A 27517-nucleotide genomic window follows, 5' to 3' on the forward strand; every position below is an offset into this window, starting at 1 on the left:
CCTGTACTATATGGTGCTCAATCCATCAAGGATTTGTGTCTCTCTGTTCTGTGTAAACCGCCCTCCTTCTGCGAGCAGACCTTTTAATCTACAGTCAGCACTTCCAGATAGTACTGTAATGTAGGGAAATCTCTGCCTGCTTATAAAATACTGCTTAGGTATCAAGCAAAACACATCCACCTTTTAAATCAAATACCTTTCACAGTATTTTCAGATATACTAAAGACGGTAGGACCTGAGGATGGCATATCTGTTTTGAGTCACAAAGTATAAAAACTCTCTATATGAAAGGTGGCTGAAATCTTAATGTTCAGACTCTGACAAGTACTAATCACATTTCAAGGAAAGGGTTTGCCCCACTAGCAGCTTTGTTCTGCTGGGTGTGTTTCTGCACAGTGAACACGCAGAGCCCTGGACAGCAAGTGTAGGAAGCCTGGTGCTTGTCTGGCCACGACCAGGCCTTGCACCAGGCTGGAGAGGCCTGGAGCCCAGGCAGCCAGGCTCTTGACAGGGGAAGAGGCTGGACTTCCTTTCCAAGGAGTATTTACTGCTATGAGGCTGCACTGTTAGCCGAGAGTCAAAAGAGAGTCTTCATTCTCTCACTTTAGTAACAAATTCACCCCCTTTCTGAACATAAAGAAATGTAATCTCATAGAGAACCATGTGTGGGCCCCACATCTTGATCTCCTTTAAAGCCAATTACATCACACTCTCCCTCCAGCTCCCTCCAGTGCTCTAGTCTGGCCGTAGAGATGGGCAAGAATGAGGGGTCCCCTGGGCCCTGGCTGCTGCATGGGTGAGTGGGGCTGTGGAAGGAGGGGAGCCCCAGGGAAGTGACAGCTGACAGGGTAGCCAACTGCCCCAGCCAGCCCTTCGCATCCATCAAGGTACATAAATACGTTCCTGCTCTGAAAGGAGGTTCAGAAGGAATAATGATGATAACGGACATGAACAGTGCAAAAAACCCCAACCACCACACACATCTGGAAAGAGAAAACTAGATGATCAACTGCATTGTACATCTGAATCCCTGGATCCAGGCAGCATCAGTTGTCTAATTTTTAGAACATTTAACAGATGTAATTATATGGCAGCAAAAGCTACTAGGAAAGCAGAGAAATCCTCTTTTTCTCTAAGAGGAAGGCAGAGGACCATTAATGGATATAATGCAAGACGACACATTCCAAAATCTGTTCAATTAATTAACACCAGTGAGGACAATCTGGCATGTTACTGCAGCTGTTTGTAAAAAAGGAACATTTGCCTTTCTAACTGCTGATTTGTTCTAAAAAATAACTCCATTCTGTTTTATAAAAGCAAGGTGGCAAGTGGGAAGACCATCGCTAACATAATGGTCCTACTGTGGGCTTTTATGAACAAAACCTCTCCTTTAGCAGCGAGAGAGCTGCAGTGGTTTCTCACCAGCAACGCCATTCAAAGTCGCAAGAAGAAAAGATCATGTTAAATGTAATCACAGTTCTGGGTTTTGTGGCTTCTTTGATCTGCATCTTTAGGGAAATCTACATCCAGGGACCATCCAAGTGAAAACGCCGCCCTGGTGCCCAGGAGAGCCCAGGGGAGCCCAGGTGCTGCAGTCCACAACCGCTGAGGCCTCTCCCTGCAGCGAGAGCCCGGCCCGCGGCCTGGTGCTGAGAGCTGCGCTGGCCTGAGCCGCAGAGGACAGGCTGCTGGTGCCTACGCTTGGCCGCAGCTCACCCCGCTGAGCTTTCTTCTGATTCTTCTCTCAAGAGACCCTGAACTGCGAAGTATGATGGCAGGTCCACAGCGTCCTCAGGCCCTGACTGTGTATGTCCTGGTCAGTCACAGGTGGCGCCACAGGAAGCACGTTTCTCGACCAGCATCAGGCAGGGCCACTCCCACTCGCAGCGCCCTGGTAGGAGCCCCACCCCCACGCCCTCTGTCCCTGCCCACTCCTTTCCACTAGGTATTTACTGTATTGGGCCTGCCATCTTCAGGCAGTGGGTCACAGAACAAAAAACACTATGGATTGGCTAACTTGGTTCTTAAATACAATTAGAAAAATAGGGTTATTCAAACCTACGGAACTCTGGATGCCTTTCCTAAAGAGACGGCTTCTCAGGCACAGGCAGAGGAAAGATGGGGCTCCCAGAGATGATCGGCCCGCACCCACCTCTTCCAGAGGGCAAAGTGACTCGCCACCTTCCAGAGCTAGCAAGACACAGAGTCGGGACACAAAGTGGGGTCTGAGCCCAGGGCTTTTTCAACCCCATCACTCTTCCACACTGGGATTTTACCTTTAAGTATTTGGAGTAAAGTATGTCCTCAGCGCTTTGCATTTACAGAGCCTACCTATCTCTATGGATTCCAGTATAACTCATTTAGTTGTCCTAAAAACTACAGTTCACAAACTCCAAAAGCTCTATTTAACAAACAGGAGTGTCTCAGAGAGGCTGTGAGCCAGAGACGTGCTAGGACCTGGCCCTCCCATGCTCCCTGTGAGGAGGGGCGCCGAACACAAATTCTGGGCAGCGATCGGTGACAGCACTGTCTGGAGAGAGCTTGGCCTCCTCTGGCGCTGAAACTACCAGGCCTCACCAAAATCTCTGTCCAGTTAACACGTATTCACTGAAGTCACTGAATACATACACGGGGCCAGGTACCTAATTCCAAGCTGGGGCTACTGGTGACTAAGACAAACCAAATCCTTCTTCTCCAAGCTACTGCCTCCTCGCTGAAAAAACAGACAGTAAACAAAGAAACAAACTAATTAACCAGAAGAATATTAGCAAGTAAAGTTATTAGTGTACAGAATTAAGGAGTGGAGGGATGGTGCCCGATGGGCTGCACTATTTTTTAAGTTGAGTGGCTAAAGAGAGCTCTCTGAGAAAGTGACATCAATCATCACTCTGAGAAAGTGACATTTAAAGAGATCTGAAGGACAATTAAGAATTATCCACGCAATGTCTAGGAAAAAGAGCATTCCAGGCGCAGAGAACGGTAAACACAAGTTCCAAAGCAGAGCGAAGCAAGGTGTGTTCAGGTGGGTGGGAGCCCAGGGACCGTGGAGACGGGACAGGACAAGGCCAGAGAGGACGTGACTCAGATCAGACGCTGCTGCGTAGCCGGGGCGAGGAGTTTGGCCTTAGTGTGCAGTGGACCCACTGGAAGGTTTTAAGCAGGGGAATGACGTGGGCTAATTACAAATAAGATTGTATCCAAATGATGAGGCCCTGCTCTAGGGCGGGAAGTACCCCTAGGCCAATCCAACAACTCATTGGTGTTGCCCAGAATTTCCAGCAGCTCACGCTGGGCCGGGAGGCTGTGCCAAGGTTGTGCCCACTGCTCCCCCTTAGCTACCTGCCGACAACTCCACAGGCTCCTAGCATCGTCTTCAACTCTCAGAGACTCTGGCTCTAGCAATGAAACCTTCTGCCCACCACTGGTGACATACCATGAGTGGCACCTCAACATACTGCCATTTCACAACGTAACCTGGGCACAGGCCCTGCAATGATTCCTGCTCTGGACTACGGCTAACACTAACTGTGGGACCGGGGAGCTCACTTCTCTCTGGGTTTTAATTTCTTCCCTTATAAAATGAAAGTTAAGAGGCTTTTAACTTCTTTCAAGTCCAAAAAAAGTGAGCATATGCACACATAATCATATTTTTCATTTCAGTCCCTCCTGCTGTCAGGCCCCAGATTAAAGACTCTTGGCCTAGATGACTCCTCATTTGCCTTTCAAGGCTGTCATCGATTCACTACGTCCAGAGTTGGAACAGGACTTCACTGCAATCTTCCCTGTCATGGACACGCAGTGTAAATCAGCACTATCAACTAACCTGCCTTTTAAAAAGGAAAGAAAGGAGAAGAAATGTAGAAAAGGATATAAAAAAAAAAAACAAAAAACGACGAATATGATGTTATTGTGAGTCAAAAGATGTGCAACTTGAAGAAATCTTTTACCTATCCAAATTTGTCCCTGAAACACAATTTGATCCACATTCCTACACTACTGATGATACAGATCATCAGTAGAGAGAATGTTTATAAATTATATTTGATCACATTTGCCTTCCTTGGAGGGAAGGGTATTTATTCAAAGTGAGGGGCACACACAGTGCACGTGGGATGCATGAATGCATCAGTTTTAACAGATACGGAATTTAATTTCTAGTATCAAAAATTACTAGCAAACTACATTATGTCTTCACAGAAATGACTGCTTGAGACAAAACCAAGTAAAAAAGAGTGATAATTTAAGGTGAACTTAAAAACTACTAAGTCCACAGGAGATGAGAATTGGCAAAATTCGGAAGGTGATGCCTGAATGAGCAGTGGGGGAGTCCCTATTTCAGAATCCTTTCAGCTGTTGTCAAAACAATCTCTTGGAGACCAGCCAGAAAGGGCTAATTAGTCTATAATTCTCAAGTCTATAATTTTTCCATATATAATTTTTTTTACTCAAAAAACTTTTCCCTTAGCTGCCTGTCTTTCCACATTGAGAATTCCCTATTCTTGAATGGAATAAGTCACTGTGGAATTTAATGTTGAAAATATCCAATTAAAAAAGCGACCGTTTTCTTCAATTATATTAGAATCCTATCAATTGCCTTCTAGATTTACTTACATTTTTCTGGTGGTGTTATTGTAATAGTCTGAGCTGTAAATTCTTCATCAAAATATCTGGTGTCTGTCTCTGATGTTACTTGAGGTTTAAAAGGAGGTACAAGCTGTAAGAAGAAAGAGTACTGTTAACATACTTCAGTGTAGGAAAAGTCTTCTCTTCGATAAAATTTGAGCAAATACTAAAGGAACAGTCCAGGAGACCAGACCGCTCATCCCTGTGTAAGGCAGATGTGGTGTCTGGCTTCCCAGTCAAGTCTCAACACAGCACTTGGTTGTTCTATATAAAAGTTGAGGGATTATGTGAAATAGAATGAATGAAAACCAAAGAACAGGGTGGGAAGAGGATATTGAAAAGTCTGTCCTAATATTTTCTCCTAGTAACGTACATACAAAACCACACGGACGCAGACTGCTGCAACCATATGCAGGCTCTTCCTAGTCAGCGAAAGCACAAGCTTGCTGGCTCTCCTCTACCTCTCCCGGTACCCGGCTGAACAGGTTATTATTAAACGCAGCTCAGGAACACAGTTATCCCCTAGGTCACAGAGAGCGTGCTGCCTCTGCACTTAGCAAAGGCCTGTAACTCTGCCGACCTGAGCTGGGCATTAGTGTCTGCCCCTACTGTGGAACAGGGGTTCACGGCAGCCCCTGAAGCTATGTGCAAACGTTTTGCCCATAGTTTTTATCAGTTCCTCAAAGGGAACCATGACCCAAAAGACTAACTGCTTTAGGGATGACACACTCATTTGCCTCTGGCCAGCAGCAGGCATGATGGGGGAAGGCCTTATGCAGCTAGCTGAAGGTGACAGAAGCCGGAGCCCTGGGAATCTTTGCCTCTGCCGCCTCCACTGGCTGGGAGGGGGCTGGAGCCAGGAGGGGGCTCCTGCTGCTCAGGGCTCCAGCCTCACAGGTAGAGCCCTCAAGTTTCTTTTTAACATAGGAAGCCCAGGCCCAAGGCCTGGAGTCAGAGTACACGCTCTGATGAGTGCCATTCAGAACAAGGGAGGCTGTTTTTAGAAAAAAATTCCCATGAGGAAAACAGAACAACAGAAATTAGTATATTTCATACTAATTATATTAAACTTTACAGAAACAAATACACAACTGGCTTTAGATCAATGCATTTTCCACTCTTACCAAATTTACGCTAAATAATGAGCAAAAATTTTTAATTATCCTGTAGACAGACAATGTTTTAAAAAACCAAGGAATGAGCAGAATTAAAAGCATGTTTTCAAAATAAAGGACCACATTTCCATTTATGGCACATGTAGAAAGCATTTTAAACTTACTTATTTTTAACATTTTTTTTTCTCTATGCCCCCAACACACAGCTATCCTAGTCTCTATTACTAGCAATACTCTTTCGGGGACTGACTAAATTCAGGTTCCCCTGATCAGCTGTAATGGCTGCTAAGGTGCCAGAACTTGTTTCTGGCTGCTCTGTGAGGATGACTGGACACAAACAAGCAGTTCACTTCACTGATGGGAATCGCCCCTCTTTCACTCAGACAAAGTGCATTCTCACACTGCTTTATTTTTTCCTGAAAAGACTTTTCAACATCTGACACAAACACACACGCATCACCATTACACCTTCTTCCCAATAAAACAAGTTACACGAGGGCAAGGACTTCTAAAGTTCCTCACCAGCACCACAGACGTGCACACGAGCACACCAGAGATGACAGAGCCTGAGGAATTTTTGGTCTTCCTTGTAGAAAACTGAGGGATAACTGCCTCTACCTGGCAGGCACCTGGGAGACAGGGATTCTGGTTGTGACTTTCCTTCTGATTCACTAGTCTACAATGTTCAAAAAATAGGTCTTACATTCTTCCAATCAAATATTAACCACAAGAAATTCTTCAAGCAGAAATGGCTTCTTCTGGGCATGTGGTATAGGCTTTTTGCTTACCTCTGCCCACCTGCTTCCTTCTAATGGCAAAAACTTAAATCTTCTTTTAAGTTTGGGGAAAGCTGTTATTCTTTTAGATGACAGAGAGAATGGTCACTTGAAACCTGAGAAAAACTTAACAGATCTTTAAACAGTTCTCGAAAGATTACAGGGACCTTAAACTAGTTTCTGTAAATGTCACGGTACTGCACTCATCTGACGTCCTCTCTCAAACAGCTTCCTTCCCCATCACTTTCTGTCCTCACACTGCCTTATCTTTTCTTCAAAAGACTTTTCAACATCTGACACACACACTCCTATACACACACACACACAAATCTATTTATTTTCATCACCATTGTACCTCCTTTCCCCAAAAATGTAAGTTCCACGAGGGCAAGTGCTTTTAAAGAACAGTTGTACTGAGGTGTGGCTGACACACAGTAAACTGCACATGTATCTTACCAGAGCGTACAACTGGATAAGCTTTGATGTACATACACACACATGAAACTAGCACCGCAGTCAAGGTGGTGAACATCTCCACCACTTGTAAATGTTTTCTATAACCCTGTGTACCCTGTCCTCTCTCCCAGCCCCGCGCAGGCAATGGCTAACATGCTTTCTGCTACAAATGACTTGTTTGCATTTTCTAGACTTTTATGTAATTGGAACTGTTTAGTATACATTTTTTTGTCTAGTTTCTTTCACTTACGATGATTATCATGACATTTATCCACGTCACTGAATGTATCCATTTTACTCATCCATTCTACTACTGGGTAAATTCCATCACACAGATGTACCACAATTTGTACAATCACCTGTTGATGGATTCTGGGTTGCTTCTAGTTTGGGGTTGTAACAAATGAGGCTGCCAGTAATCTTTATGCCCAAATTCTTACATAGAAAAATATTTAACTAATTTATTTATACAAAGGGTAGAATGGCTGGGTCATATGGCAGATGTAAATTTAACTGTTTAACAAACTGCCAAACTGTTCCCCAAAGCAGTTGCATCACTGTGCATTACCAACAGTACAGAAGAGTTCTAGTTACTGAACAACTTTGCAATGCTGGCTTGGTCAGTCTTTCCAATGTTAGACATTTCTAGTATTTATGGTGGCATTTTGCTATGGTTTTAATTTATATTTCTCCAATGAACAATGATCTTTTTCATGAGTTTACTTCTTCTTTGACAAAAGGTCTCTTCAAATATTCGCCCATTTTTTCTTCCCATTAGGTTTAGAGAGCTCTTTATACCATTTGCATGCATGTACTTTATCAGATTTGCAATTTGCAAATATTCTTGCAGTTTGTAGCTATTCCCTTCATTTTCTTAAGTGTCTTTTGAAGAACATTCTTAATTTTGACAAAGTCTGATTTATCAGTTTCTCTCTATTGATCATGCTTTGCCTTTATCAAACAAATCTCTAAATAACCTAATACCATAATGATTTTCTCCTGTATTTTTTTCTAGAAGGCTTTGCATTTAGGTCCACAATCCATTTTGAGTTAATTTTATATATGTTGTAAAATCTTTTTTTTAAAATATGCATGTCCAGTTGTTTCAGCACCACTGCTGAACTATCTCTGCACTTCTATTGAAAGTCAATTAACTACACATATGTGAGTCTATTTCCAAATCACCTACTGTGTTGCATTGATCTCTTTGCCTCCCTTAATGGTAAATAAAAATCTGTGACGTCTGTAACAATCTTTTTTGATTACTGTGACTTAATAATTCTTGAAGTCAGTAGGTAGGTCCTACAATTTCATTTTTTGCCAAGTTATTCTAGCTCTTTCAAGTCTTCTGTATTTCATACGAATTTTAGAATCAACCTAACGATTTCTACAAAATAGTCTGCTGGGATCTTGATTAGAGTTGTGTTGAATTTCTATATCAATTTTCAGAGAACTTACATCTTAAAAATACTGAGTCTTCTAAATCATGAACACAGTATATCTCTCCATTGCTTTAGGTTGTCTCTTAACTTCTCTCAATAATATTTTTTTAGTTTTCAGCATAAAGGTCTTTCAAATATTCTGTCAAAAGTATCCCTAAGTACTTTACATTTCTGTTACTATCATACATATTTTTATTACTTTCCACTTTAGACTGTTTGTTGCTGCTGTATAAAATTAAAGTTCTTTTTGTAACCTGCTTCTATATATTTATCTTATATCAAGCAAACCTATGGATTAAACTTCAGTATCTTTTTTGTAGATTCCATATGATTTTCTACATATGTCATCATGTTGTCCATGAATAGACAGATTTATTTTTTTCTCTCCAAAATATGTGCATTTTATTTCTTTTTTTTGCCTTACTGCATTGGCCAGAACTTCCAGTACAATGTTGAATAGAGTGAACATCTTTGCCTTGCGAAACCATTCAGCCTTTCTCCATTAAGATATTGAACACAGTTTTCCCCCAGATATTCTTTATCAGCTTAAAAAACTTTCCTATTCTAGTTTTACTACAAGTATTTTTGTTTGATTGCTTTTGCTTATATCAGAAAAGGATGTTGAGTTTTTCTTGAATGCGTCTTTTCCTGCATCCATTGCGATAATCACGTATCATATGATAAATTATAATGATTACTTGAATTTTAAGCCAACCTTGTATTCCTGGAATAAACCCCACGTGGTAATGATGTGCTATTTTTAAAAATCTTTTCTTGATTTTACTAAAATTATATTAACTATTTTTTACATACATGCTCATTGAAGAAATTTGTTTATAGTTTTTTAAAACTATCTTTGCCTTTTCTGGCATCAGGTTAAGCTAGCTTCATAGACTGAATTGGGAAATATTCCCTCATCTTCAATTTTCTGAAAGAATTTGGATAGAACTGAAACTATATCTTGCTTAGATGTTCAGTAGAATTCAGTGAAGCCATATGGATCTGGAATTCACCTTGTGAGGATTTTATTTAGAAATATAATTTCCTTAACACATATAAGGTTATTTATGATTTTTATTTCTTCTGGCAATTTGTGTCTTTCAAGGAATTTGTCCATTTCAGCAAAATTGTTGAATTTGACTATTTTTTTCAAAATATTTCCTTAAGATCCATTTAATAACCACAAAATCTGTAGCAAAGTCACCCCTCTCAGTCATGATACTAATAATTTGTCTTCTTGTTTTTCTGTTCAGTTTGATTAGAAATTAATCTTGATTGCTTAAAAGCTTTTCCTTTCATCAATTTTATCTACTGCTTTTCTGTTTTCTACTTCATTGACTGTTGTTCCAAACTTTATTATTTCCTTTCTTCTGCTTACATTGGGTTTAATTTGTTCTTTTTCTAATTCTTTTTCTTAAGATGGAAGATAAGGTCACTGATCTTAGACCTTCTTTTTTGGTACCGTAAATTTCCCTTTAACTGTTTTGTTAGTTGTATCCCATACCTAAACATATTTTGTTTCCATTTTCAGTCAGTTCAAAATACTTCCTAGTTTCCCTTTTGACCTCTTCTTTGACCCATGGATTATCTTAAATTGTATTTAGTTCCCAAATACTTGGAGACTTTCCATGTATCTTTCTGTTTTGATTTCTAATTTCATTCTCTTTCATTCAAAGAGAACATGCTGTAAGCTATATGGATCCTTTTAGATTTATAGAGTTGTTTTGCCCAAATCTGGTATATAATGGTAAATGTTCTATGTGACCTTGAAAAGAATGAGTGTTCTGTTGTTGGGTGTTGTTCTATGAAGGTCAATTAGATTAAGCTCGTTGACAGTACTGCTACAGTCTTCTACACCTTAATGTTTTTCCCTCTACTTCTAGTAATTATTTGAAGATAGTATTGCAATGTTCAGCTACAATCTATTTTTCCCTGCAGTTCTATTAGTTTTGGCTTATGTTTTGTTATTAGATACAAAATGATTAAGACTGTCATGCCCTCTTGATGAATGGATCCCTTTTTTACGGTGAAATGATCCTCCTCATCAGTGTAATGTTACTTGCTTTGAAATCTCCTGGTGATGCCAAACTACAATTTAAGAGCCAAACACTGATGAGGAAATCTTTGTAGCATATTCTACTCTCCTAATAGGACTGAAGAAAGTCCATGCTTTGCCTCTTTGTTAAGTGAGCAGTGCTCCACTGGTGCTCCACAGTGTCTCTTAAAGAAGTGTTTCTTTCTGTCGTATTTTGTTGCTGCTGTTGGTGGAGTCCTCCTTGGACAGGATGTATCAAAGGACTATTTGGTTGTGGCTTATAACTTTGTACATCAAAGAAAACCTCTGTTCATGTATTATTTCTTGGAGACATAACAAGATCTTGGTATTTTTCAGACTTCTTTTTCAAGTTCTTTTATAACATACTTACATGATAAATTTCATAGCTCATAAGTACATAGCTCCTAAGGGGCTATATATGGATACAACTCACAAAGATTATCATCAGTGTTATAAAGTGGATGTATAATTGTCTACATGTAGTTAATAAACGCTGAGCACATTTAAAAATGGTCACATGATTCTCATAAGGTTTGAGAAGGATTCAGCGTTTTCTTTATACATGGTAGAAACTCAAGAGATGTAAACTTAGCATAGTGCAACTGTTTTAAACACCTAGTTTTAAGAAATGCTTAGAAAATCACTCCACTCCCTGTTATCATAACATAATACAAAATGAAGTACTTGTCTTACCTTCTCATAACTGATATGAGAGTATTTTACCTTTACTTTAGGGATTACTAGAGAAGAATATTTGGCACAAAACAGACACTACATAAATGTTGTTCATTGATATATGTTTTAGAGAAAAAGATGGAAAACTGGAACAAATTGAAATAAAGGACTAATCACACAAAATGACTACATAAAAATTCTAAGCAAATGCTGAATTAAATAAAATTCATAATAAAATTTTTATATGAGCATTCCAAAGTCAAAAAATCAAAATCAATGACTGTACTAACAATATCTGAAGTAGTAAAGATCAAATAAACAAAAATTTGAAAGACACAATAACTTCCTGTTCCTGAACTTAAGTAAAAATTGTAGTATTAAAAACAAATACCAACCAGACAGTAAAAACAGTTATATAATTTTTAGTATCCATTTAGTGGGTCTTGAAGCTCTATATCAAGTAACAGAGAAGTTCCAAATAAGGCAAATAAATGTATTGCTTTGTTAAGTATTAAAACTAAGTTGTTTTCAATTCCTCTTAAAATAAGGACTTATATAAATAAATATCAAGAGTTCCCTGTAAAATGAAAGGCATAGACACAAATTTTTAAAATTATGATTGTTTTGCTAGCTAATTTTCCTGAAATATAACGTAACATTAATGTCTTTACTTTCTCTGAATTAAGGAAATGAAGAGAAGCTAACTAACAAATTATTGTGATAAAGTAAGAGAAAAATTAATTGATCATATTGAATAAAATTTCAAAATGCATTTAGGGAGTCAAAATTATCAATACAATTTTGTGGTAAGAAGTTCAATATTCAATTAAACGACAGTAAAAATGAAAAATATCATTACATCATTAAATTTTATTCAGTTAAATTTTCTTGCTGTAAATTCATTTTAGCCAAAATAAATAAACACGATGCCACAAAGGTAACTTACCTTTTTATCATATACATCTTGCCAGTTTACTCCAGAAAAGAAACTGTGTCTCATAATTTCTTTTGCATCATCTGGTCCTCCACCAAGGCTGAAAGAAAGGAAATAAAATTAAATGAGTATAAAACATTTACATAAGCCTAATGCATAACAAAAATCTTTTGTGAAATGTCACTTTCTGTGTGTAAATAGTTCTTGTGATAAAATAGCTATAAAAATAAGCTTTTGCTATAAGATCTAATTTCCCTTTTATGCTATTAGTAAGAACTAGCTTCAGAACTCTTCAGGTATTTGAAAAGAGCACAGGCTGAAACAGGCAACCAGCTCTGGAATTCATGAGATGTATGACAACGAAAAAGTTGCTTGATCTCAGTTTTCTCATCTGTAGAGTGGGGATAATACTAATAGCCTGGTGGATTATTGCAAGGGTTAGAAATCACGCAAGTAAGTACCTAACACAGCAAATGGTAGCTGCTGTCAATTCTATAAACCAAATTTATTTCAGAATAACTCTAGTCAAAATGTACTCTTGTTAACATAAAGTTTGAAAAGACTAGACAATTGGTTAGAAAAAACAATTTGTAGAGCATTGCTAACAGATAGAAACTCATGGACTATTTTCATATCTCAAATGAACTTCTATAGAAATGATATAATTAATCTATGAAATATCATTGCAATGTAATTTTCTATGCAAGTTTCAATATAAATTAAACATTTAAAAATATCTCCCATCCCATCTTTGAAGGTACTCTTATTCAGCTGATACGAGACACAACATGAAATTCAGCTACTTTCTGGCTTCCTCAGTATCAGGTAGTGCATACTAGTCACTATGAAGAAAGAACGAAAGAAACAGAAAAAACAGAAAAGGAAGTAAGGTAAGAGGGAAAGGGAAAAGAGAGAAGAAAAAGAAAGGACAGGGAAAGAATGAGGAAAAGAAAGTAAAGGAAATCTATCTAAATCTAAATTTGATATAGCAAATTATACTTGATCTTACTCATGGTTAGGAATGATGTGTGCTGATAAATGCTTAACAAGCTCCCTGGTGGAAATCATGCATACACAATATATATGTATATTATATACTTATTAATTTTACTGATATAAAATGTGAAGCACAAAATTTATAAAGAGTAATAAAATATACAATGTTGTTTATTGTAAATTAACTATTGATATTTACAGAAAACTTTTGTTGATTTTTGCTGAGCTCCTAAGCCACCAACTGACTTATGAGTGGTTCTGACATGAACACTAGCTCTATTTTGTTTATAGTAAAGACTAAGATGAAGGTGATGCAACAGACATATTTCAGAATTTCACTTGTCAGTTTTGTGAGTAGCTTCTTTACTGAATGGTTAATAGCTTAGGAAGAATGGAAGAATAGTTCCTCATTTTTGTGCTATTCATAATGTAACAGATACAGATACAACAAACTTTAAAATTTAGACTGTATTATTAACATTTCCCTATCACTTTCTTAAGTCTAAACAATCAACAGAGCAAGTAAGTGAAGCCCTGACTTACAGTATTTGACAATTTTGGTGATGTAAATACTCCCACCATGGCCAATTTCAAGTTATCAACATGTCACTCAACAAAGAAGTAAGAGATGTGCAGAGGCAAAACATTATATAGTATTTCTACCCTCAAAATATTTAAGCAAAATAATAGTAATAATAGAGATAATAGTAAACATAACATTATTAAAGACTGATGAGTTTTGAGTACTTTTTACCTTTGATTTTAATGTTCTTGATTTAACTGTAAGTTTATATAATTTAATTTTTAATAATGACTGTATTAAACAACCAGCTCACAAAATTCTTGAAATTTAACAACTGGCTTTTATAAGCTTGTACATGCCAACTCCCAGCACACCAACAGATAGGAAGAAAAACAAATAGGTCATAGAAAACAAACAATTATACAATTCTAATGAATACTGCTTATTACTGGGTGTAAGGAATACATGACTGGGAAGAATCCAGGATCCTCTGACACACTGTCAACGGAAAATAAAACAAGTAGCTGACACCTTAATTATCTGCAGTGATGATCCATGGTTCCTATCCCAGATCCACAGAGTAAGTCACATCCCTGATAGGGAACCCTTAGATTGGGTCAGATCATAACAGCTATGTTCACATTTGAAAGTCTTAGACTGGCAACTCCGTATCTAGTTAACATTCAGCACTGGACTCCCTGGCCTCACTCTTTTTCATTCTATTTCAAGTTGTGTATGTCTCTCCCCTGGTAGAAAGCAAATTCTTTTGAGGGGAGAGATCAGTACTGGATTATCCAAAAAGCATTTTAAGCTTGTGCTTAGGGAGCCAGAAAAGCAGAAACACCAAAACACATGTTTCTGAAAAGAATTATTTAACATTTCAAAGTATGCATCAAAGTAGTATGCATGAGAAAAAAAAAAACAGACGTTCATTGTATTTTCTTTCACTTATGTTATTGTTTATTTCAATACTGCTTTCATTCTGAATTATATATGAGATGGTGGGTGAGGTGGGATTTGGAGTGGAGTATCTTAATTATTTTGTAAATAAAAGGTTTTAATCCAACTTTGGTTATTCATTTTCATGTCACTCCTCAGTTCTCTAGCAATAGTTTGGCTTTGGATACAGCCAGCATTTAATCTATATTTGTCAAATACATATAAAACTAAAGTATCAGCCATGAATACTACACAAAGTCTAAGAATATAATCTTAGACTGCCATTTTAGAAGTTGGGAGAGATTCTTTAACACAAGCTTCCTCAAAGTGTGAAACTGTCAAAAATTTCAATGTCAATGACTCCCTAATATACAACTTAAGACTTCAAAATAATATCAAAATAAGATTTGCACTAAGATATTTTTGTCTAAGAATACCAAACTCTCAGATCAGAAAGCCAGACTAAATCCTCAGCTACTATGGATTCTTCATTATTAGAAACATCACAGAATTCACATTTTCCTTGTGTTACTGAATGCAACAAGAGGTCATGCTTTTCCTACAAATCTTGCATAGGAGGATAAAGGAGATAGTAATAGAGTAATTATAAAGTAATAAAGAATAAGAAGTAAAAGCTAGATGACAGCTGACTCTTTGATAGAACTGATAGCAATTCAGTAAAGAATATCAGAAAAATTCAGGCAAGTATTTAAAATAGTTGAGTAGGAATAATAAAGAGGTATACTATAGTGCTATCTTTGATTATGTTTCCAAAGACTTTTCAGGGTCCTTTGTTGGCTCTTTCTCTTCTTTCTACCTCTTAAATTTCGACATTTCCCAAGCATCTGTCCTAGGCTGCCTTCTCTTTATATTCTACTCTTCCCACTATTCTCAAAGCTCCAGCTACCTTCTAGGTATCTACAGACCCAAATCCATATATTCAGTCACTGTGTTTCTATTAAGCACCAGCACTATTTTCAGCTTCCTGCTTGACATTTCCATCTAGGTTTTCTATGGAAACCTCAGACTCGGCATAGCCAAAGCTAGAATCCACATCCACACCATCAAGCCTCCCCCTTTGCCTGTACTTCTTCTCTGTTAATAATACTCCATTCTCCAAACTAGGCATCCAAGCTGGAAACCTTAGAGGCATCTCTGACTCCTTTCACTTCCTCACCCTTTCTCTTTAATCATTCACAAAGTTCTATTCAGTGCCCTTGGCCACTGCTCAGGAAGGACCATATCCTTTATCTGGACAATTCCACATGCATTCTTAATTATTCTGCCTACCTGTCCCTGGCCCTTCCTTGTTCTAATCCTTCCATGACAAAGATGCCAGAGTTATCTTTTCATAATATAAATCTGATTATACCATCCCTTACTTTTAATAATTCAGTGGCTTCTCATTCCCTTCTGAATAAAGATTAAATAAGAAACATACGGTCCTTACAATCTCACATACCAGCTTCATCTCCCAATGTTACCCAACTCATATTCTACACTTTAGTTGCTAAAGTCCTCAAATGCCATGTTCATTTGCAATTCTAGGTGTTCTTTACATGTAAAATTCTCTGCATGAACATCACCGCAAATTCCAACTCCTTCATGAGGCGGCTCATGTTTTCCAATCCCCTAGACAGAGCTAATCATTTCAATAGCATTTGTATGCAGTTTAACCTGAGCATCTGTGAATGTATGTTTTGTACCCCACATTATTCTATGAAAATTCAGAGCAGAGATTATTCATCTTATTCATCCTTGCATTCCCAATATTTTAATGCAGCAGTGGAGGGGCATGACATAACCACCTTACAAGGAAACAGTAAATAAAAATACCACATCTTCTCTTTAGACAATTGCAACTTCTGGGTTGACAAAACTTTTAAGAGTTGTCCTACATACCAGGCCACTAACATGCTGGAAATATACTTCATGTTTATTCAACAATTATTAAATACCTACTATGTGCTATCTCTAGGGGGGTTGGGGGAGGTAGAGGGTGGGAAATGACAGTTAAAAATGAATGAGACATGGACATGAAAACCCCAAGTACAATTTTGTTCTACCAGCCACCTACAGAGGGGACCACAAAGGAAAGGGTTGTCAAAGTTACCTGGAGTAGTCAGAAATGGAAGGGTTAAAAATTATCTGCCCTTGAAATCTAAGGCAAACATTAGATCCAAAAGTCAAGCAGATAAAATGGGAATTCTGGTTCTGTTTGAAGATTATCTCTAGCCAAGTACCACTTGTTAAAATAATTGTGAAATAATCACATCAAATGACACACATTTCAAAACCTGAACTAAGAAGTGGTACATTGAAAAGAAAATACAACAGAAATACCAAATAGGCATGTGAAAACGTGACTTCTATTCTTGGTCCATCTGAATTTTCTGTGAGAACGAGGATAAGTCACTTAACCCTCCCTGGGCTTCATTTTCCCCTCAATGAAATGCAAATGCAAGTATCTATCCTGTCTACTTCACAGGCTACTGAAAAAGTAAGGGAAACAAGAGATGTGCAAATGCTCTGAAAAAGAAAACAAAATCACTTCTATTTTATAAGGTAAGATCTCAGTTTCTAAGATTATGAAACACATTTTTAATGGTTCTTCACAAAGCAAAAAGCTGGTACTTCTTTTATTATGTTCGTTTATTTCTACCAAAGGTAAAATCATGTTCCTCATAAATTTAAAAGCTAGAAGTAAGTGGTGGAAACCATCTCCTAAGGCAGACAAAGCCCACATTGTAGGATTCACTTATTCCTTCACTTATTAATTTGGTCTGACAACAAATACATATTGAGCATCAATCATAAATAGAACATTAAAAAATTATGTAAAGTGTTAACAGAAGATTAAACAATACATGAAATGGTCTATCTTTAAGATGCTTAGGATTTAAGAGATTTTCAGAGAAATACTGATATGTATATATATCTGGATGGAAGGATGGAGATATACATGTATACACAAACACATATATTAAGGGATGTTTTAAAATTGATAGTCATTTCATGCATGACTTATAAAATGTATGTGTACATAACTATATAAACATGAGCAAAGAATATAGCTCATTAAGCAAAGAGCTGCAGGATTTTTCAGGTCACAGTTCTAGCTACAAAAGTGTGTGAAGAGTTTTTTGCCATTAATCCTTTCAGCCAGACATGGAAAAGAATTATCTCCAAACGACAAACAAAAAAGGTAGTTAGGTATGTTAACGCTGATCAGCTGGTGTGGGAGGACAGGGTACAGAGATGGTCCTATTCTTTCCATATTGTAAATCAGTAGAAATATAAGAGCCCAGAGTGAAAGGCAAAAAAGGGATCTTTCTATCCTCACAATGCTAATAAGCACCATGGCAATTAAGAAACTGTGCATAATATTCCCCAAATCCTTATTTGGTAAAATCTGTATAAAACTTCCAAGTTGGGAATGAATTGACGAAAATTTTTAAATGCTCCATATTAAGCAGTTAAAAATAAGTCAGTGTCTCATGGGAAGATGTCTATACCAAATACATTGCTTCTGGGAGTTAGTTATATTTGAATTAATTTCCACATCACACTTTCTAACCATATTCATCAGTAGCTCACTGCATGTTATTTGTGGCTTACCGTTTATTTGGATCCTTTATCAAGAGCCCTGAAAGCAATGATTTTGCATCTGAAGAGAGTGTTCGAGGAAATTTAATGTCTTCCATTAGAATTAGTTCAAAAAGTTTCTCATGATCCTGGTTGTAGAAAGGCAACCGCCCACACATCATTTCATACATAACAACCCCAAGGCCCCACCAATCCACGGCTCGGCCATAGTCATTATCTTCTAACACCTAAAAGTGAAACCAGCAAAAGATTAATTATTACACGTTAACTTTTACAGCATTATTCCTAAAACATAAGATTTTTATCTAAAAGTGAATCCCAACTTTCAAAGCCTAGGTAGGCTGTCCTGAGATCTTGACATTCAAACTATGAAGCAACCTACAAAAGATATAAATCACACCAAATATGTGAAATGTTCAATATATATCCTAAAATGATTGGGTACAAGAAAAGGTCATGCAATAGATTCTAAACAAATGAGTATAAGTGAATCCTAAAGATCAAATGAAGACCATGTGCATATTTGCACATCTTCTCTTAGGCCTACTTAATTTTTCATTCTGGTTCCACTAACACTTTAAGTAACAACTTAGAGCTACACTGTGCTGATTACAGAACATATAATGTGTCCAACACATTCTTGCACTGAGAAGAACTAATACAAATCAAACACTGAAAGATAAGTGTAAACAAATGCAATGTACCAGAGGAAAGTCCAGGGCATGACAACCATGAAAATTAATATGAAACTTTTGGAGCACCTACATGCTTAAACTCTTTCAGGAAATATTTAGTCAACAAAGTGAATATAAAGATCTACTGTTCGGGTTGGAATAAACTTTAATATCCAAAGCTTTAGTATCTCACAACAAAAATTTCTATTAAACACAAACAATAAAAATCGTGGACTCCATATCTGTTTGGTATTTGTCCTTAAACTTATTTCCCAAAACATATTACATGCAAAATAAATTTAGTAAGAAATAATATATGAGTATGAGTTAGGCTATGTTAGAGCAATCTGTTCAAACTGAAATATGATAAACCCATTTGTCCTAGGAAAAATTTGATTTTACCTAGATATGTTCCTCATCCAATGGAATTTTCTTTATATATTTGGGTCTTTCAATATTTTATTGTAAGTTACTGTATTTGAATAATCTTAAAGCTTACTTTATCTAATCCTTTTAGCTTTGGGATAAACACATCAAGAAAACCATACACTGGAAATTTATCAATTAAAAAATCTTATAATTGATTATATGAGAGAGAATTTCATAAAGAACAAAGTAGTATTCTAAACTTTCTTAGTTAATTAAATGAATACATTGCTGAAGATTACTGCCATGTGACTTTTACTTAAAATTTACCGATAATTTCATAGTATCACACATGAGAATTTTCACAGCTCCACTATGATTACTATACACACTACGAAAGGCACTTTGGTAGACAGGATATATCTAAAAATGGAGAATATAATTTAAAAAAAACCCACAAAAACTACGTTACCTAAAGATCTATTCATAGTGTTTTAAAATGGTACAAAAAGATTTTTTTCTTCCATTACCGAGACACAATTGACATAAAGCACGATATAAGTTTAAGGTATACAGCATAATGATTTAACTTACATATGTCATGACTACCACAATAACTTTAATGAATATTCATCATCTCATAAAGAAACAAAATTAAAGAAATAGAAAAAATATTTATCCCTTGTGATGAGAACTCTTAAGGTTTGCTCTCTTAACAACTTTCATATATAACACACAACAGTGTTAATCATATTTAACATGTATGTTACATCCCTAGTACTAATTCAATTGTATCATTGTTTTGTGGCTAAAGACAACTAGAAATTGCATTAGCAAGATATAAACACTAGTCCAGTTTTTATGTTTTTCCACAAATCTTTTGTACATGACAAACAAAGCTAGATATTTTTGGGAAAACAATAAATTCTACTTTTCATCTTTAGCCAAAAATATTTAAAATCTCTACCTGCTTCAAATGAGTAATGTGAGAACATATAGAAAACAAGAAATAAAGAAGCAGAAGGAATTCTACTTGTGTACTTAAAGGAAATGCTATATATAAAATCTTTAAATACCAGTGACTTTTGAATCCTTCTCATGCCCAATTAGCAGAATGTACTGTTTGTGGATCTTTATCTGCTAGATACAGGATTTTACCTAGTAACAAAAAAATTTTTTTTTAAATCTAAGTAATCTTTTACTACATTCCTACACCACCAACAAAACAGTGGCACACACGAAAAAGAGCCAAATGTGGTTTTTAACCTCTTTTTTCATAAAACCATAAAAAGCATAAAAGCTGGATTAACTGCCTCCTGAACCCACATTTCACCAGCCGGGTTCTCATCCCCAGCTGGCAAAACTGGCAATCCTTTATTTTTGTTTAAATACCTGGTTTGCAGCCAGAAGGGAAAGTGAGTACATAAAAAAAAGGTTTTATTTTTGAAGAGAAACAAGCAACTAAAGAATAAAACTGCATTATAAAAAAAATCTGTTTGATAAAATAAAATATATTTTATTAAGCTTTGTAAAATGAACACTGATTCTCAAAATTAGTGGTTTTGCTTCTAAACATACGAGCCTTAACTGATACATGATACATCATGCTACAATTAGAACTGTTTGTTGTGTTACTGTTGTTCTGATGTAATATATTATCTTACTGACATGTAAAACTTAGGCAATGTTGAAGAGAAAATATCCCAAAAACTCAGCCAGACCTCTTTATCTAAGAGTCTTCACTGTCAATTAAAAAGAAGGATTTCTGTTCAACTCCTACCTCCAAACAGCTGGAAGATGAATACACAAGAATTAAAAATAAAAGTGATTATAATATTCTACATGTGGATATATACTCTAACACATGTTACCACTGTTCACACAACATCCTTTCTCTCTACTTATATCTAGATTATTTCAAAATACAATACTTTGAAATACTCTAGAAATTCCAGAATGAAATTAAAATCCACAGCCTTCTTTTATATTATTTTTGAAAGATAATCTTTCTCCCTTACTTGAAACACTTCTTTTTCTAAAATTACAGTAACATATAAAATTTACATTCTTTAACCTAAGAGTTGCAATTCCCTCTGGCTACCTCTGACGAATTTTTTTTTAACCTTAGCAAAAAGGCTAATTTACTTCATGGTTATCATAAGGGCTGATCCAAAGGGTAGGATAAATGGTAATATAGAGGTACCACAATGGTAAAGTACATTTCAACTCCATTATAATGCAACTTATCTTAAAATTTGGAAATATATGCAGATCAAAAACCTTTTCCTAGAGACACAATCCACTTAAAGACTTATCCTGAAGAATTAATCTAAAGAGTCTCTTTTCCATTAAATCAATATTAGTAATGTTTTAACTAAAATCAAGTTTAAATATGAATGCAGATATTTGGTATTTTCTTCTATACCTAATGTCCTGTGTAACCACAGATGTAGCTTCACTTTATAACAACATTTAACACAAATGACCAAATGGAGGTAAATCCCCCCCCAAATGGGGATTTGGGACACTAAAAGAATGTAAATGTTTAAAAAGTGATGAGAGGTCACATCAATAAACACCCAAACAGAGCACAAAACCTAGGAAACAAGACTCAGTTTTAATTTTTCCAGCAGATGTCAGAGGTTGCTTTCCTTTTTGCGTAATAAAACCTAAGATTCAAGGAAGTCACAGCCGGTGAGATTAAAAAAAACAAACCCCACCATGAACAGCTCTTTACTGGTTGCTAATTTCAAAAAATGACATTACATAATAAACTAAAAATTTTAAATCATATCATCAGTTAAAGTTTCCAGTGTAAATACTAATTGGCTAATGGGCACTTTGAAAAAGTGTATTCATTCCAATATTCTTTTACCAATTAAGATTCACTGGGAGGCTAAAGGAACACCTCCCTCAGTTTGTTCGCCAGGCCACACAATGCACCCAAGGCAAGCAGTTATGAGGAGGCTATGTGTGCCCTGGAGTGGCTTACTGCTCAATCAATAATCCTGACAGAACAGATGGGGAAAAAATTAAACATCTAAACAAACTGTCTGTACACCTATGTTGTGAAAGTAAACTGCGAACTTGGATGAACCAATTTACCGCTAATTCAAAAAAAAATTTGTTTTTCTGGTAACCTTATATTTCAGGTAACTGGTATGTGTGTGCTCTCTATATAAACACATATTTATATATTTATCATTTTTATTTATGTATCATTTACAGAAATCCTTTACATATTCTTAACAGCACAGGAATTTGCTGAGAAAAAAAGACCCACAAATCTTCTAATTCAGATTCTAAATGTATTGCAGCTTCAGGGGAATTATGTATTTTGTAAGAACTACAAATTCCATGGTTTCTTGGTATTATCTTCATAAATACATATTTTATATCCAGTTTTCAACAGCTATAATGATTCTAAAGAGACTGAAACTGTAAGTGCCATTTGTTCTGAATTAATATATTTCTAATCTTTATGGCTATGTACACACAAGTACTTGCACACAGCTAACATCGTACTTTTGAAAGCATTCTCTGGCTAGAATATGCAACGCTCTTGAATAAGAGAAAAGCTAAATGGATACAATACTGGTGATTAAATTATACTCACACCTAAGTTCCTAGAGATTTCTATACTTCTTTTTTATCCTAAAGCAACAGACATTATGGGATTCTAAGAAACTGGGTCTCTGTAACCAAAGTAAAAACGGCTGTTGTAACTACAAGTAATCACTAGTGTTTCCAGTTAGGGTTGGTTTTCTCTATGTTCTTAAGTTTCAAAGAATTTAAAATTAAACTTTGTGCTTAAATTAGAATTATTCCAAAATACTGAATGCAAATATTCTGATTGTTAAAACCAAAAGACTGCATAACATTGAAAGGAACTTTAGGTGAAAAATAGCTCCTACAAGAGCTGACAGAACTCTAGGGAAGTAAAAGCTGCTACTTATAAACGCTGAGACATTAACGTACAACTAAAAATGCCATTTTTGTTCGTATTTAAACAATACCCAACTTGGGGACAAAATGGGATGATTTTTAACATTACTCAGAAACAGTATAAATAGTAAGCCAACCCATCACAGTTAGAAGTTCTTAAATGAGACAACTGTAAAGCGGACGACTTCTATCTGAACTAATCACTGTGCTTCTTCACTTAGTTTTCCCCTTAACATTGGTGGCGAGAACTTTTTAGAACTGTCAGGAAGACAAAGGTTTTCAAAAATACCTCAAGAGAACAATATTACGTGAGTCATTAATCATTAAGTAAAATATTAGAGATGTACACAGTTTTAGGAAGGCTACTGTAACAACTTTTTATTCTTACAAAAAGCTTTTAAGTTTGAAGGTTTAGTTTCACAATCTGTTAGAATCAGGAGAATTTTGTCCAAGGGCTAAGCAAAGTGTAACTATGTGTGCTACTGTTTTTATCTACAGATTAAATATGCAAACATATACAACTTTGGCCTCATTCATTTCTTTTAAGATCTCTTAAAGACAATATTGACAGAGTCAATAAATAGTGTCTTTTACATCTATTCTTTGTTGTATTTAAAATAAATACATAAAATTCTATTCAGCATACTTAAATCAAGTTTGGTTCTTAACTACTCCCCTCACCTACACTACTCCACATTAGCAACTACCTTAATTCTTAACTCATATGATTCTCTCAACTCATTACAAAGAAGTTAACGTATATGTTTGGCCTTACATTTATTCAAAACTTAATTTCCATTTGCGTTATTATCCACACAGCATCACAGTAACTGAGAAAATCTTTGTATCAAACTGGTTATCAAAATATTGTGGTCTATTTCAGATACTGTTAAAATACATATTATAAAAGATAATAAAGCTTGTCGACTTCAAACGAAAGTGAATAAAATAATATCAAGTGAGTTTACTAAAAATGAGGTTCTGAAAACTAGGAATACATCAAAAATGCATTTTTCAGCCACAGAAAAATATTTTACATATGTGAAATAAAATTATACATATTTTTCTGAGTATCAACCACAACCAGATACTACGTATTTTCCAACAATTAAGTCATTTTTTTGCAATCTTTTTGTTAGTTCTAACTTGATTATCAAATAATTTTTATTTTTACACTATTACAGAAGTGCATTTATCTAGGTTTCCAAAACCACCTTATTCAACCTTCCCCATCTGTCACCATCTGCTTCTTTTTAGCATGTACTTTTTGTGTGATCACATAAGCATGTGAAAAATAACTAACATTCAGATGATTATCTGCTGGTACATTTGAGGACTGGGCATAATAAAAGTGAACTGCCAAAACGTACTTAACACTTTTAATTTTGTTGGGTCTTGCATGTAAGCTACATTTGATTTTCAAACTGTTTTACAGTTGGAAAGTTGATCAGGTACTGCTAACTCAAGAGCAAAGCTGAGACTCTAAATAATTAGCACTGCATAAAATGCTTTGGATTCAATGAGAGCCAAATCAAATAATAAAATTTAACAGGAAGATTTTATATGTGGTTTCTAATTTCTTCTATAATTCTAGGTGTGAAAACATAGTAGATTATGAAAACAAAAAAATACCCTCAAAATATCTAACAGTCCATAATATATGGAAGGTCAAATTTATTTCTTTCTAATATAAGAAACAGTAAAACACTTTAAAACCACATACACAAATGCACTTTCAGAGATGTGCACACTAAATGTATAGTTTACATGCCTGCTAGAACTGTATCTCTGCAACCCCTTAAAAAATAAAGACATGATATTTTTCCCCTTTAATAATAAAGATCTATAATTATTCATCAACAGGAGAGAACAAATGCTTTAAAAAAGATCCTTCTATCAACAAATGAAATTTTTATACTATAAAACTTATCTTTTTCTGGTGGTCTTTGCCAGAAGAAGAAACTTAAGTTTACTTAAAAATCAGCTATGAGCCTGATATACAGGACAGTTAATTATCAGTTCTGAACTGATTCCTAACAGTCTTTTGAAGCATCTTTTAAATACCCTTCATCTATCTTTAACAGCAAAACATTCCCACCAGATTAAATCAGTTTACAAGGTAAAGGGTGGCCACTGCTAGATGAATGATAAGTTGCAGTAAGATCTCTCCATTATGTGTAACCAAGTCTTCTATAAGAGGAGAAGGGAAAACCTTGACAATGAGCCCTTCAAAAGAGAAGCAGTACTCGGGAATGTATTCCAGGTCTGAAAAACAGCTGCTAGTTATAAACTATCGAGGAAAGTCTCGCAATAACAAAGACAAGTACCAGAAACTTCAAGGTTCAAGGAAAGTGAAAGACAGCATCAGTACTAAAGGCAAGGGGCTAGTTCCAGCTCCTGCCCAGTCCCTCTCTAACTCTGACCGTGCATATCTGATCACATTGCCCTGCTCTCAGTTCAAAAGTGGTTCTCCCTTGTGCACGAGGTCAAGTCTAAACTTCTTTCCATTCCAATGCCGATCTACGTGTCCCGTGTCCTCTCCTCTTGTTCCCTGTCTGCTGCCACCAGACCCTCCCATCTCCTTTTCTTTTCACCTTACTGTACGCAACTCCAGAAAAGCAATTTTTTTTTTGCACAGTAATGATTATTTTCCATATCCTATCACATTAGTAAATACGGAAAGCTGCTTGAGGACAAAACTATTTCTTAACAATTTTTGTATTCCAGCACCTAACATAATGCATGACACCTAATAAATATTCAATAAGTATTTCTTTTATGAACGGAGCTTCAGTGAAATGATCCATATCAGAGATCAGAAAAAAGGACATAATTTCTTGTTTTTAAAAGAAGCGGAAACACAAAGTTACCCTGATGTAACAAAATGCAGTGTCTGACACAAGTACTTAAAATATGAACATTAAAATTGCATGACCAGTTAGTTGTTTCAAGATTTGTCGTCCTCAAACAGTAAGCACAATGATCACTTTCTCCTATAAAAATAAGGTGTCAAGAATTTAATTATGAATCAACATCTATCAGCCATGGGTGTATCAACTGCTTTTAAAGACCAGACTTCTGCAATATTTTTTAGAAAGGTATACAAATATGTTTTCTTACTTGTCTGAAAAAAGAAACGGATAACTTCTTATGAATTGCAAACTTTCTATTTAGAAATAACTGGACTCTCCTTGCATTAAATTCTTGGTTTTGTTCTTTAGTTGATAACATCTGCATATAAAACAGTATCTTTGTTTCTTAGGAGATCATCTGCTACTGAAATGAGGTGTATTTATCTTCTTCAGAAATAATTTCCCTTCATTGTGACACAATTAATTTTGTTATTCTAAATACGGGATATCCTCATCCACGGCAAACGTACAGCAAGGGCAACCGGAACCCCAGAGAAACAAAGAATTTGTTTCTCATGACATTCACAAAAACCGTCCTGCTCTAGAAAATGTGATCTTGTATTTAAATAAACAAGAAACAATGTTTCTGAAATTTTACCTAATTTAGCCACAAAAATGGAATATTTTAAATTTCAGATTTTATAACAGAGAAAATGTTATTTTTGGCAGCCCTCAATAATATTTGGAAACTTACTGTGAAAAATAGTACTAATATTTCAAATTCCTAGCATTTGTTTACAATAACTCAACATTTTTGAAATGTAAATTAATCCCTAACTGAAAAGAACTATTGTAACAAACTGGCATGAGTTAATGTGTGTATAAGGAATGCTAGTATCATTCTGAATGTATTCCTACTTCCTAATTCTTTTGATTATCTTGTCCTGTTAAGCATTTACAAAGCATCTATTTAAAAAATAACAATTATTTACATCTAAGTGGCCTTGAAGTTACCTTTTTTAGTCCCATGATGTATGCAGTTAAAAAAGTAAAAGTGGGCTTTATAAGATGCATCTAGTTGAATCTTGATTCTATCTCTACCACCTCCTAGCTGTGTACAGATCACATTAAAAAATTCTGATCCTCAATTCTCTCACCTTTAAAAAATCAGGTTTGCTATTACAGAAGTTTATTCCAAATATGCAATGTACTTATATAGCATGAGACACACAAAAAATGTCCAGTAACTACTAATCTTCATTCATCAAAGATTAACGCCTCTCTATTTGGTTCCAGCCACACTAACCTTGCTGGAGTTTGACAGAAGAACTGAACTTGTTTCTGCCTCATGGTTTTTATACTAGCTGCTCTCTGCCTGGAAAGTTATTTCCCTTTATCTTTGCAACAGCTGCCTCTTTAGCATTCAGCTCTCTGGTCAAACTCTCCTTGAACATCTCATCTGTAGAAGATTTTATTTTCCAAAGATAGCTGCAACAGTATCTCCCACCTCACAGGATCTTTTACAATGGATCTTTTTTT

The 27517-nt window shown here is 35.8% G+C and overlaps 1 protein-coding gene across 14 annotated transcripts in view; it reads right to left on the bottom strand.

Annotated features, from left to right (window-relative positions):
• AKT3 (AKT serine/threonine kinase 3) overlaps positions 1–27517 on the bottom strand; it is a 209477-nt gene that overhangs the window by 6869 nt on the left and 175091 nt on the right. For all 14 annotated transcript variants that reach the window (XM_072948587.1, XM_072948585.1, XM_072948588.1 and 11 more), the window contains 3 exons: positions 18154–18368; positions 12090–12177; positions 4612–4714 (listed from right to left, as the gene is read on the bottom strand). In XM_072948587.1, coding sequence (XP_072804688.1) covers positions 4612–4714; positions 12090–12177; positions 18154–18368 — 406 coding nt within the window. The remainder of the gene's footprint in view (positions 1–4611; positions 4715–12089; positions 12178–18153; positions 18369–27517) is intronic.

The sequence above is a fragment of the Vicugna pacos genome, chromosome 23 (genome assembly GCF_048564905.1).
Source record: "Vicugna pacos chromosome 23, VicPac4, whole genome shotgun sequence".
In the NCBI taxonomy this organism is placed as follows: domain Eukaryota; kingdom Metazoa; phylum Chordata; class Mammalia; order Artiodactyla; family Camelidae; genus Vicugna; species Vicugna pacos.